We start from the raw sequence: 13837 nt of genomic DNA on the forward strand, positions 1-13837 counted from the left end.
AAGGATACTCCATGCTGATCCCTACTTTTAATATAACACGTATGGGTGTAGTAAAAGGTGTTCCAGCAGACTGGTCTGACTTAGAATGCTCAGACAATTTAAAATCGCCTTCAGGCAGTGGTCAGATTCTAAAAATTAGACGGCTGAATAGGAAAGTTACCAATGATGGCAAATCGGAATGGCTGCCCACTTCTTCAGTGGTCATAACTTTTGACGGTAGGGTTCTCCCTGAACGTGTTTTTTGCTGTCATAACTCCCTCCTTGTAGAGCTATACAACTATCCCACCATTCAATGCTTTGGATGTTGTAGGTTTGGGCACACCAAGACCCAATGTAGGTCTAAGCCACGGTGCTTCCGCTGTGGTGGAGATCACTTTGGGGAAGGGTGTACATCAGAGGAGCCTATTTGCATATTTTGCGAAGGGTCCCATCTGGCCACCAGCCGGCAATGTCCAGAGCACCAAAGGCAGAGGAACATAAAAACCTGCATGTCTCAAAAAAATCTGTCCTACTCTGAGGCAGCAAAGTTGCCCCTCTTTCCCCGGGCTACGACCGACAGGCTCACCAAAACATCCTAAACAGTTTTACCCTTCCCCAACCCGCCAACGGTTGTGGACTTCCTAACAACCTTACCCCTCCCGAAAACGTTTCTGCTGTCGAGCAGATAGTGATGTTGCTCACAACTATTCTTTCTTCCTATCCCTTACCAGACCACGTTGCCAAAAACATTGTAAACCTCTTCTCCCACCGTCACATTCCATCTCCTCCAGTGGAACGCCAGGGGTGTCCTCCCGAAAAGACATGAGGTCACTCACCTAATAAACTTGTATAATCCTGCAATCTTTGCAATTGCAGAGACGTGGCTAACCCCACGTCTCCATTTTAATATCCCCAGGTATAGCGTGCTCCGTGATGACCGTCCTGATGGTTATGGCGGAGCCGCTATACTTGTGAATAATTCCCTCTCCTTCTCCCCTCTTTCTCTTCCTCCCCATGGCGATGAAGTTAGTGTCGTGGGTGTAAACCTACTCGGCATTAATTTTATTTCTATATAATCCCACATGTTTCCAATATATTAAAAATATTTGTTCCGTCCAAACCCCTACCATAATCCTGGGTGATTTTAACTGTCACCACCTCCTCTGGGGATCCGACTACTGTGATGGCCCGGGGTTGGACCTTGTCGATTTAATCGATGAGGTCGGGCTCTGTGTCGTCAACGGTGGGTTGGAAACCCGCCTTCCCAGACCTGGCCAAAATAGAAGTTGCGTGGACCTCGCTATCTGCTCGAACAGCCTGACGGGTCAATTGGATTGGCACCGTATTAACCACACCCATGGTAGTGATCACTACCCCATCCGCACCACCCTTATTAATAGATCACTACCCAGTCGAGACAATCCTCCCCTCCTAAGGTTCAAGCTTCCAGGTGCTAACTGGGACTTGTATTCCCGATACCTAGATTCCCTAGTCCTTTCTATGCCGGAAGTTACTCCAGACAATCTCGACGCCTGTATAGAGCAATTTTCTGGTGCTATCTCGTTGGCTGCCGAACGTAGCATCCCGCTTAAGAACTCGGCTTCTGGGAAGCTTTCATCTCCGCCTTGGTGGGACCGTGAGTGTTCAGCCATGGTTAAAGCCCGGAAGGAAGCCGAGTCCAGATACGTCGGGTCTATGACGGTGACCAACCTGATGGAATATAAACGGATCCTTGCTAGATCCAGGCGCCTCTTCAAAAAGAAGAAATACGAGGGTTGGAAGAATTTCTGCGCTTCCTTGTCTCCTTCATCCCCATCCTCAGTCATTTGGAAAAAGTTTAAGGGATACAGCCGAGGCTGTTCATCCCAAAGTCCTTCCATAATTCCTCTTGACCTCGCGACCCCCTTCCTCTGTAAGCTAGCCCCTCCCTATGTTCCTCTTAACGAGGAATGTCCTTCGGCCCTCGTCCCTTCCTCCATCTCCTATGACCCCTTGGACCTGCCATTTTCGTTACGTGAGTTAGAGTCAGTGCTCAACCACGTCCGTGACTCGGCCCCGGGGATTGATGGCTTTCCCTATTCCTTTTACAAGAGGTCTGGTGATCGTTGTCGCCAGTACCTCCTATCCCTAATCAACTCCTGTTTCACACTCTCCCATATCCCAGAAAGCTGGAAAACCCAGCTAATCATCCCGATCCTAAAGCCAGGAAAAACCCCCGACAATATTAATAATTTCCGTCCGATTGCTCTCTCACCCGTCATTGGTAAAATCCTAGAACATCTTATTAAAAATCGATTGGAGTGGTTTGTGGAGAACCGCAATCTTTTAGCAGAGTCACAATTTGGTTTCCGAAAAGGTGTCAGCACCATGGATGACATTGGCGTCCTTGTCACGGATACGCGTATCGCTTTTTCAAAAAACGAGTCCGTTTTAGCGGTCTTCCTTGACATTTCAGCTGCATATGACAATGTTCTTCTTTCCGTGCTCATTAGTAAATTACGACAGATGAGCATCCCGGCTAAGATGCGACACTGCATCTGTAACTTATTTTCCGAACGCTACGTCAAGCTTCGCATCCCTGGTGTAGATTCTGAATCTAGAACCCTTTGGAAAGGTCTCCCTCAAGGTTCGGTCCTTAGCCCCCTACTTTACAGTATATACACCTCCGACCTTCATAGATCCCTCAACAGTGACTGTCGGATCTTGCAGTATGCGGACGATCTCTGTCTTTATCTGCCGAAGGCATCGATTGATCAGGCTTCGGCGTCCATGCAAGTATCTCTCGACTCCCTAAACCACTGGCTAGTTTCTCACGGTCTCACTTTGTCTGCCTCTAAGAGCTCCGCAGTTATCTTTACTCGGAAAAGAGTTATTCCGGATGTTCACCTGGAAATTGAAGGCTCCCCTATTAACTTAGTGGGTCGCGTGAAATTCCTGGGTGTCATCCTGGACTCAAAATTATCTGGTGTCTCCCATATTGGCTATGTCGTTGACAAATGTGAGAAGAAGCTAAATTTGTTGCGTGCTCTCGCAGGCGTTTGGTGGGGTGCTCATCCGTTCACATTAAAACTCATTTACAATGCCACAATAAGGAGTCTGTTGGATTATGCTAGCTTTTGGATGGAGCCGTGCAGCAAAGTTGCACTGGCTAGGTTAGACATCGTCCAGTCCAAATCCCTCCGCATTGTATTGGGTTGCATGAGATCTACACCGATTAACGCGCTGCAGGTTGAGAGTGGCGACCCTCCCCTTCTCCTTCGCAGGCAATACCTTGCTGACAAATTTATGTATAAGGTCTTCTTTAATTCTAACCACAAGTTATTGCCGCGACTATCCACCTTGGATATCTTGTTTAGACAAAGTCCATATTGGAAACATAAAGTCCCCCCTTTAGTATTAAACTCATTTCGTAAATTAAGTATGGTCGGAGAGTCTGCCCCGATTCGCCAGTGTTGTAAATTACCCGTCTTTGCCTCCCCATTCAACGTCGTACATTTTGTCCCCAATTTCATCCCCAGTATTGGTCTCAATAAAGAGACTGTTCAGGCGAATCAGTACTTTTCCCAGGTTGTAAATGATAAGTGGCCGGAGCATTTTCGATTCTTTACAGACGCATCTAAATTTAGCCCAGACGGCAAAACTGGGGTTGCCGTCTACATTTCGAACCAACAAACTTTTCTCCAATTCCAATGCCCTCCAGAGACATCAGTGTTCACTGGAGAGTGTATTGGCATCCTAGAGGCATGTTCATACATCTCTTCGCATAGTAATATTACAAAAGCGGTCATTTTCTCCGATTCCAGAAGTGCCCTGGAAGCAATTGTCAAAAATTCTTTAAAAGATAACCTCCGAAGTCCAATCATTATAGAAATTAAAATCCTTTTGCATCTTCTTTCCAGTAAGGATATAGAGGTAATACTTGTATGGATACCAGGCCATATGGGCATCGCAGGCAATGAGTGCGCGGATACAGCCGCTAAAGCGGCTATCTCCAGTAGCTTAGCCGACAAGTCCCATTACAGAGTAGAAACTTATGACCTGATCCATAAGGCTAAAATAGACCTCTTCAAAGCCTGGCAATCTTACTGGTCAGAGACCAGTAAGACCAAGGGCGGAGCACTCGCAGCAATCCAACCCTCTATCCCCTCCAAACCTTGGTTCTATAAATTCAAAAAGGTCCCAAAGTGGGTTACGTCAGTAATATGCCGTATCCGCATTGGTCATTGCTGTACTCCAATCTTCCTTCACAAAATTCGTGTCCGTGACAATCCCCTTTGTGGATGTGGTCTAGAGGAGGGCTCCCTAGACCACATTTTCCTCAACTGCCCCTGCAACAATTCCTTTAATATGGATCAAGTCATAAGTAACTTAAAAATCCAACACCCAGTTAATGTCCGTCATCTCCTTTCCTTCTTTCCCAATCCCCAAATTATATGTGCCTTTATTAAATTTATAATAATTAACAAAATAAGATAGTAATTATTTTATATGTAGTATTATATATTATATGTTTGTACATAATCTGTATGATAAGTATTAATATTTACTAACACCTATATTTGTGTTGTTTCAGGTAAAAAAGAAACAAAATATTAAAGGAAACTGTCCCAGTAAATAATTACAATTTACCCATGTGCTATCACTACACGACACTGGCAGAAATTGTTGTAAAGAACAGCAGATTGCCATAAACAAAAAAAAAAAAAAAAAACAAGTGAGTTTATAAAAACGTGCTAAAATTATCCTACTACTATTATAAAGGCGAAAGTTTGTAAGTATGGATGTATGGATGTTTGTTACTCTTTCACGTAAAAACTACTGAATGGATTTGAATGAAACTTTACCACAATATAGCTTATACATCAGCTCTTGCGCTTACATTGCAAACGCTGACTGAATCCTACAAGATAGATAGAAGGCAGATAGATAGAACGCAGGTATAAATTATAACTTATATCTTCTAACCACGCGGACGAAGTCGCGGGCAACAGCTAGTTACAATATACATAAAACTTGATCATGAAACATCCACCACCATTCACAATCCTTACTATTACCTTCCTCAAGTTCTGCCACCAATTTGTCAATCGATCGTCTTCATTGTGACATCACTAGCTAATCGATCGATTGTACATCATTAGCTGCCGGACATTTAATTGCAAGACAAATAGCTGAGGAAGCCATCACGAGCCGCCATCATGCAAACAAAGTGATTCACGGCAATTTGTTTTACAAGACCACGTCGAAAGCGTTTTCCTTATTCAGTAGTAGAAAACATTGTAGTTTACTAGAAATTGTTAGTTTCCTATCAAATCTTGAGTCTTCGTTTACCAGGTTAGAGAAGATTTTACATTTTTGTATGCTTCCGTATCTAAAAGATAAAAAAGGACCTCCAACACTACGGCCTCGCTGTCTCTCCGTCCGACTATACTTATATATTATATAATAGCCACATTATTTTTACACACATACTTGCAATAGTTCTGCATCTACTTTGCGTTCTTTATGACCATTCTCCCATAGAGCGGAGGTGAATGGTCCCTAAGAGACGCTGGACCTGTGTCCCCGTGCATGCCTTTAAAAAGGTCCGGGTCTCTTACCATGAAGTTAACCCGTCAATGAAAAGAAATATAATAATATTCCACAACTTTCATACAACGCCATCTAGTGCCAAACTAGGCAAAGTTTGTATTATGAGTACTAGGCAAGTGATAAACATACTTATTATATATTAGACACAGAAAAAATGATCGAGCTCATCACACAAACATATTTTCTAGATAGTAACCAAACCCACGACCTCCGGTATAGCAGTCAGGATCACTAACCACTAGACCAAGAGGCCAGTCATCGTTAATATAAAAAAGTTGACTTACGCCTGTGTCTAGATCGCGGGAGTAGTTTCGGACCCAACCGGAGTCCTTCAAGAGTCGCGTCAGCTCAGTTCAATCATCAGTAAACCGATCTCAAACAAAAGTAATCATATTCTAGGATATATCATAATATTGAGTCGAAACTTGACAAACGAAAAGAAATCTGTAATCGAAATGAAGTCATTTATTTAAATTAGTCTACTAAGTAGCACTTTTTGAAGGCCAGATTACATTGAACAGCACCAAGTTAGGCCATTCATCGCTTCCTAAGTGCTTTCGCTGTAAGAGAAGAAACAGAGCAACACACTCCCCAACAGCACGCTGTCTTTCCGTTTACAATATTATTATAATAAATATTTGAAAGTGCCAAAATAACAAATATTTGAGGTCGCTGTACCTAAGGCACTATGAAATGAAACTGTTACAATAAAACAAAGACTAACTTTAATTATTAATTTATTAATATTTAATAGAAAACAAAAAAATGTCATACATATTGCTAGCTATGTACAGGAGACTCAACAGTGTTATATACCTTACCACGTCGCAATGAAGTCGCTTTTCAATCAACAGGGCTATATGTACCTCATACAATTTTCTAATTCTTGACAGATATGTAATAGACGCCATTTTGTAACAGATAATAAATACGGACAGACAACGAATGTACATTAATTATTATTTATTAATATATTAGTGAAGTAATTACAATAGTTATGAACGTCGTTAGAGATGAAGAAGTTACGGAACAAATAGGGTTTTAGAAGATTGATAAGGCTGCCAAAGGTCGCAAGTTTGAATCCCGGGATGCACCAATGTGTGCAAGTGTGTGTCGCGTCACGTCAGAGGACTACGGGCGGGGTACACTCTGACACCAGAGGGTACATCAAATAGACGATATCCTACTAATATTATATGCGAAAGTTTGTTTTTATGTTAGATGTTTGTTCCTCTTTACGCAAAAACCACTTAACTGAATTTAAACGAAATTTGATACAACACAGGATTTTATGTTCCCGTTTTTATCGACATTTGATGTTCCCGTGCGATTATTTTCGATTTATAGGGGGTGGGCCCGTGGTCAAAAGTTGGTGAAGAAATAAAATCGGCTTCCCGCATAACGCACCAGTTTTGTTTAAGAGTTACCACAGCCACGTCAATGTAGGAAACGTTTGTTTTGTGGAAACAATATTTATACCATAGCAGAGAAGTACGGACAGCAAGAGAAGTCTGTTATCACAAATTGATGTATAAAGCGGCAATATTATTGAAAGTTAAGCAATAGTTGTTAAGTAAGATCCTAAAAATTACGAATGGTTTTCTAACCGAACTAGTTAAAAAAATAAACAGGAACTAAATACATTTGATTTTGCATAGTTTCGAAAATGTGACTTTTAACTGACTCCTGTCGCTCCCCGTACTGGTGACGGCGTGATGACGGCGTGGTGACGGCGTGGTGATGGCGTGGTGGTGATGGTGTTCAGCGGCCGCAGCCGCCGCCGCCGCACTTGGACTTCTTGGGGGGGCGATACGAGGAGGTGGACGCGCCCGCGCTCAGCGGCAAGTAGTCTGCTGTGGAACATAACAGAAGCTTGAGGCAGGGGCAGTCATGATGATAGATACTGATGGTAAATGGATATTAGAAAGGTATATAACTACAATACCAGAGTTCGAATAAATAAACCTATATTTAGATGTGATTTCATAAAATGTTTAAATATTGGTGTGGTTGGCTGCATGGATAGCGTAACGGTTGTGGTTACCACCGCCAAATCAAGTGCGCGCCATGTATCGCGGGTTTGATCCCCGCGTGGGACATGCATTTGCGCGATACACGAATGCTCGTTATTTATGTGATACACGAGTGCTTGAAGTGAGAGTTTGTGAAGCAACGGATTGAAGAATTATATTCCTTTAAAGTCGCTTCCTAATATTATCATTACGAATGTAGCAGCGAATGCAGCGATCAACGACTCCCATACAGACTAGAATCCACAGCCAAAAGGTAATAAAATACATCCAGCAATATTAGTCTAAACTAATCTGTGAGGGTACAGGCTGCCCCCCCCCCCCCGCATGTGTACTGACCATCCCCACTCCCGAGCTTCTGTCCGGCGTCAGGTCCGTACTTGCGCATGCGCTCCGCTGCCTCCAGGCGACGTTTCTCTTCACGCTGGAAACGTAACAGTTTATTATAGAATCAATAAAAACAATCTTCTTAACGTCACGATAGGAGATGATCGCGGTATGAAGAGAGCGTATCTGGGACGACCAACAGGTAGACGCCCTGTTGGCCGACCCAGGTATCGCTGGAGGGATACAGATGAGGCGGACCTTCGGGCGCTCCACGCCACTGACTGGCGAGAAGTGGCCAAGGATCGGGTAAAGTGGCGCCCTCTCGTATCAGAGGCCAAGACACGATTTGAGTCGCCGAGGCCGCCGAGCCAACGGAGTAAATAGCAAGCAAAGTTGATGTAATCCCTGGTGTCAGAGTGTATCCCGCCCGTAGTCCTCTGACATGACGCAACACACTTGACAACATTATTTAGGTCTTCGACGTTTTTAGCAAGTAAAATTATTTTGTGGCACGCAAATGCCACTACATGTTGTGTACTACGCTAGTGCTACATACGTACCTCTCTCTGCAGCTCGAGCGCCCGCTGCGAGGCCTCCTCGAGGCGGCGCTGCTGCAGCTCCCGCGCGCGCTGCAGCGCCTCCAGCCGCGCCAGCGCCGCGTCAGGGTCTGCGGGGACACCGAGACTAGTACATCGTGAACTTACAAGGACTATATAGAATAGCGTAGTAATGTTTTTCACCCTGACGCAAAAGCAGAGGTATTGTTAGGTTAACGTGTCTGTCTGTGGTATGATTGCTCTCAAAGGAATTAATTCATAAATTGAGACTAGTTTTTTTTGTCATCTTCATCATCATCAGCTCATTTTCGGCCAAAGCTGGACTTATGATGACGATTAAAAGAAACAATAAAACTATCATTTTTATAAGAGGTAAGAACCATGACTCCCCACAGGAGTGAGTCACACATACTCCTTGCTACATAATATTACTGTAAAAATGAAAAAGAAGATTAAAAAAAGAGAGAATCATCGACAGTTTTGCGAGGTGTTGGCAACAAACCCATAATATAAACACCCGACATTAAAATAGACTAAACTTACCTCCATCTAGAATTAAAATGCTCAACAAAAGTCCCTACTACATGGCAGTCAAAATATTTAACAGATTACCTAAAGACCTACAAACTAAAAATAAATAAATAATATTTAAGAGAAAATTGAAAAGAATCCTAATAACAAAGTGTTTCTACTCAATAAAAGAATACTTCGAAAAAGAAAAATAACAAAACTAAAATTGCCACTTCATAAAATAACATCAGCAATCACCAACAAAAAAGTAAAATAGAAATAGATAATTATAATATAATGTTAAACAACACAAATCTGCTGTTACTTGTTATATTCTTGTTTCGATTGTAAGTTTAGAATTTAAGTAATAAACAGTCATTTTATAGTAAGTAGAATATAAGCCCTCACATTTTTGCAACGCCTGAAAAAGGCCATTAAGCTGAACTTCAATTATATGTATTTAACAACTGTATAACCTTAACATGCAAATAAACATTGTGAATTTTGAAACTACATCTTACATTGAGGGCAACAAAACCACTGTTAGATAAGTTTGCTTATAAATCAACTGTAGTTTTATAGTGTATATTTGTAGTAAAACTTCAATTAAACAAAATTAATAAACCCCTTTATTTGAATACTGTGGCTGCATTTATGTAATGCTGGATATTCCTCCTTACTGCCATGTTCGCGGGCTCTACAAACATCAAGTATATGAGTACTAGTCCTCACTGCGGTGGTGCTCGGCCTCCTCCCTGGCGTCCCTCCTCCTCTGTATGCCGGGCCGCAGCCGCTGCGCCACGTACAGCAGCAGCGCGCCCGCGCCCACCACTAGCCACCCGTACGACGCCAGGAACTGGAGCACTGTGGGGACACACGGCATACAGAGAGATGTATGTGTTTATACAAACATTTGTATGATACACTTATGTTTTCTTCAAGTCTAGGTGTTTTTGTGCAAGTGACTTGAAAGTTTCTGGACATAGATTAAATTTAAAAAAAAGATGCCTCAATTCATAACAATTGATTCAATAATAATAGTACCAGCTTACAAATGATCCATATCATACCCAGGGACCACTTTTTAAATCGAAAAGGCTTGAATATACAAGCAAAGATTTTTAAGTTAATAGACTTCTCAAATATAACTTATCTACTATATTACTTTAATCATGAACATAAAAACATTGTAGCAGGGCTTTACTAAACACCAGCCTGACTAAACCAGCCCTCTATTATCTGTAACAGATTGGACATCCTGTGGCATTGTAACTATAACATCACTAGAAGCTGTATACCAGATATCGCTTTTAGTGATAAGACTGCCATTGTACCCTAACATTGTATGTATAAAGAATCACTGCTGCAACTCCATGGTGTACAATAAAGAATATTGTAATCTAATCTATGTTTATTACAAGTTTATATATTTGAGAATTTAATTCTATTGCCATTCAGTAAGCTACATTGTGTAGCACTACTGGTATCTCTCATCTTCATGCTCTCCGCTATATTATTATTCAGCAAAGAATTAAAGGTTTCCAGGGTGTTCTTTAACTATTGTCAGCACATTCTATACATCTACTATGTCAGATAACATATGTAACTAAAATATGTATGTCAGTATCAATTGGGCATGACTTATCAATGCACTTTTATTGTTGATAAGTTTTAAGTGAAATTGGTTTAGTAAGTGATGTTCATGCAAATTTGTTTGAAGTCATTGCTCCACAATAAGAGCACTGAACTCATGTTTATTGAAAACTATCTAATATTTAAATAAAAATAACTTATGTTAATGCCAACTCTGTCAAAAAGGTCTTGTTTACCGAATACTTTTTACCTAAAAAACTTATTTTTTTTTACTTACCCATGCCGATGGGATTGAAGAAGTCCTCTTTCGATGCGTAAGTGTTATCTACATAAATAACTGGATCCATTTTTGCGGTGAAACGGCGAAAACTTCAAGTTCAAAGTAAAACAGGATATTTCTCAACTTACTCCCACACAACGCTTCAACAAACGATTTTAATTTTAAATATATTCCAACAATTAAGCTTCTATTAAATTAATTAACAATAAAAACTGTTTTGATGTATCTGTGAATGTTTCCCGTTATTTATAAGTTATATATCGTGTCGTTGTTTGGTTTGTAAAGTCGAGTCGAACCAAACATGACGTGTTTTTGCAGTTTGTGTCATGTCATTGTCAAAGTGACAGCACTGGACTGTGCTTTTTTGTTGTTTTGATTATTGTATCTTGCCTTCGTGTCTTTTGAGGTACTGGGAATTATCGATTTTTATTTATCACAGCCGTAGTTCATGCAACGGCATCTAGAATATTCTTTATTGCTCACTACATAACTAAATCTTTCGATAAAGATGAATAATATGGCCACATTGAGTGGTTTTAGCTCTAAGAGCGCTCTTAAGGATCATGAACACAGCTTAGATTTCTTTTTTCTCTTAATACTTACACATTTTCCTATCATTTTATCATTAGCCTAGCTGCTTTCAGTTCCCAACTGGTTATAATACAGGTAAATAAGTATACAAAAATAAATCCCAAACATTTGTCCTGGGTATAAATTAAACCCACTGAACCTAAACGGAGGTCACCCCGGTATAGCAGTCGGAACTATTAACCAATACTCCAACTGGTTACTGATATGCTTTCATACCGTTTCTCTTTTGTATTTTACGACTCCCGCGCGCCGACTAATGATTATAATTTTAATCCTAGTATACTATGTATAACATTCGATTTAAAACGTCGTGACGACACAGCTGTTCCGTGTACGGACACGGCGCGTTTCAGCTCAACGCCGGCGATCAATTTAAAGTTGTATATATTTCAAATAAAAGGTTAATGAAAACATTGTGAGGAATTGAATGCCAAACATTGATATGGGAATCACCCACAGTGAGCTAGCGTGGTGATCTATGTTCAAACCTTCCCTATATAATTAGAGGCCTCTGCCCAGCAGTGGGCAAAAAATCACAAAAAGACATATCCCCTACCATTAATTCGAGTTAGACGATCCCTGCGTAGAAGAGTTTGTGTGATGCACGTATGCTTGTTCTGGGTAACTTCAGGTCTTGAATGTTTGTGATAATAAAACAATAAAACCAGACATTGTTTTACAAAATATTCATTTTATTCGGTTTGGTATCAACACATCGTCCTCGCTACCACGCACACATGCATACCACATTATGACGTCACACGCGCATACATCCACACACACATACAAATATACATAAGTACAATGTACACACTATTACCTTAGCTTACATCTATAACTCGAGCAGAGTCGAGCAGTGGTTGAGCACAGTGAACAACTCTAGACATAGACATGTCTGAACAAGAACACTTCGTATTGGAACACGCTGCACACAGTGCTAATGTTGCCAGCCTCGACGCAGTCATTACAGTAATTATTTAAGTTTAATAAATAACTGAGATTCGATGTGGCAAATCTATTAAATTTATAGCGGAATGGAAATAGTATTGCCTTGTATGTTGAATTCATTATCACTTAATTCAACTTAAACTAGGTGACTGGCAACACAAGTTTCAAAATCTAATTTAAAATTCTGTATAAACATACCAAAATAGCAACTGATTCACCATTAGTTAGCACACGAGCGCGAGTAGTCTGGCAACACTGTCGCACACAACACAGTGTTTGTGCGTTGTCTCTCACTTGCAACACTATGACACTTGGTCTAGGCGGGCGAGCGCATATCACAAGTACAATATAACACAACCTGTTTAAACGGAGTCACAAACATCAGAATTTTTGAAAACTATTCTTTCATCTTCGGGACTTTAAATAATCGTTTAAGTGCGAGTCGGACACGCCACACTAAGAGTTCCGTATATACATACAAACAAGAAGAAAGGGGAGTTTCCAGTCAAATTTATGATCGTAACAAATGTTGGTGAATTCGTTTATATTTATTGTTCAGCGTCAACAGAAATACATGATCTCTGAACATTTCAACTGTGCGTGCGGACCCCTAAATGTATTGACATATACAGCCTATGACACTCACAATTAAAGTGTCTTTCGATTGGTAAAAGTAATTCCAGACTCGGTCCAGTAGATCCTGAGATTGCCTATAACAACACAAACTCACAACTTTACCCTCTATAACACTAGTACTGACGCCACGACTCCGTTTAAAACGTTGTTCATTACACATTACAAATTAACATTATTCCGTACAAAAATATCTGCATTCATTGTAAAAAAATTATCATATTATAATAAAACATGGGCCGGTGTTGCCAAGGCAGAAAATTCATTGTTTTATTTGTCAAGCTATACTGTAGCTCTATTGATGAATGTTTGACATGATAATTAGATCAGCATTACAAGTGCATATTGTTAAATTATTTGTTAATTATAAATTCATTAAAACTGAAAACAGCGGTTTTCTCCCGACACTACTTAGTTTTGGATTCGATTCTCGATTCAATCGAATCCAAGATAGTGTAGTGCCAACTAGTACCACTTTACGTATTAGCGCTAGTGTCACCATACAAAGTACCAAAACGATTGCCACAGACGTTGTTTGTATCGGGAGTAAACCTGTGTCTGATGAATACTATATTATCAGAGCGACTGTCTATCGAAACGATAAGAAATGATGCGTCTGGTACAGTCCATGGAACATAGAAGAGCAGACGGAAGTGTCTACAAGGCCGCAGTAAGGGAACTAGCTTAAAACTTATTCGCTATCAGATCTAGGCTTTGTCAAAATACATAATATGGTCTGAATCGCGTGACAAAACATTATTCCTAAAATGCGGTAATCACATTTTCAATCAGTTTCG

At 40.7% G+C, this 13837-nt stretch overlaps 1 protein-coding gene across 2 annotated transcripts; it reads right to left on the minus strand.

Moving 5' to 3' along the window:
* Positions 1-6291: 6291 nt before the first annotated feature.
* LOC113505434 lies at positions 6292-11200 on the minus strand. 2 transcript variants are annotated; one of them, XM_026888105.1, is made up of 5 exons: positions 10866-11200; positions 9728-9859; positions 8489-8595; positions 7941-8025; positions 6292-7421 (listed from the first exon to the last, which is right to left on the minus strand). In XM_026888105.1, exons 1-5 carry the CDS (start codon positions 10933-10935, stop codon positions 7333-7335), a joined length of 483 nt encoding a protein of 160 aa, XP_026743906.1. In that variant the 5' UTR covers positions 10936-11200; the 3' UTR covers positions 6292-7332. The 2 variants fall into 2 exon arrangements, with proteins under 2 accessions (XP_026743906.1, XP_026743905.1); XM_026888104.1 differs by having other exon boundaries at positions 6292-7424; positions 10866-11199.
* Between the last annotated feature and the right edge of the window lie 2637 nt (positions 11201-13837).

Source organism: Trichoplusia ni, chromosome 26, assembly GCF_003590095.1.
Source record: "Trichoplusia ni isolate ovarian cell line Hi5 chromosome 26, tn1, whole genome shotgun sequence".
Taxonomy (NCBI): domain Eukaryota; kingdom Metazoa; phylum Arthropoda; class Insecta; order Lepidoptera; family Noctuidae; genus Trichoplusia; species Trichoplusia ni.

Bases quoted from the DNA above. Each gene is read 5' to 3' on its own strand.
- LOC113505434 (XM_026888104.1), bottom strand. From the start codon at position 10,935: ATGGATCCAGTTATTTATGTAGATAACACTTACGCATCGAAAGAGGAC. The intron at 9,860-10,865 runs GTAAGTAAAAAA...GTGTCCCCACAG, and splicing joins CTTCAATCCCATCGGCATGG to TGCTCCAGTTCCTGGCGTCG. The intron at 7,425-7,940 runs GTCAGTACACAT...TATGTTCCACAG, and splicing joins GAAGCTCGGGAGTGGGGATG to CAGACTACTTGCCGCTGAGC.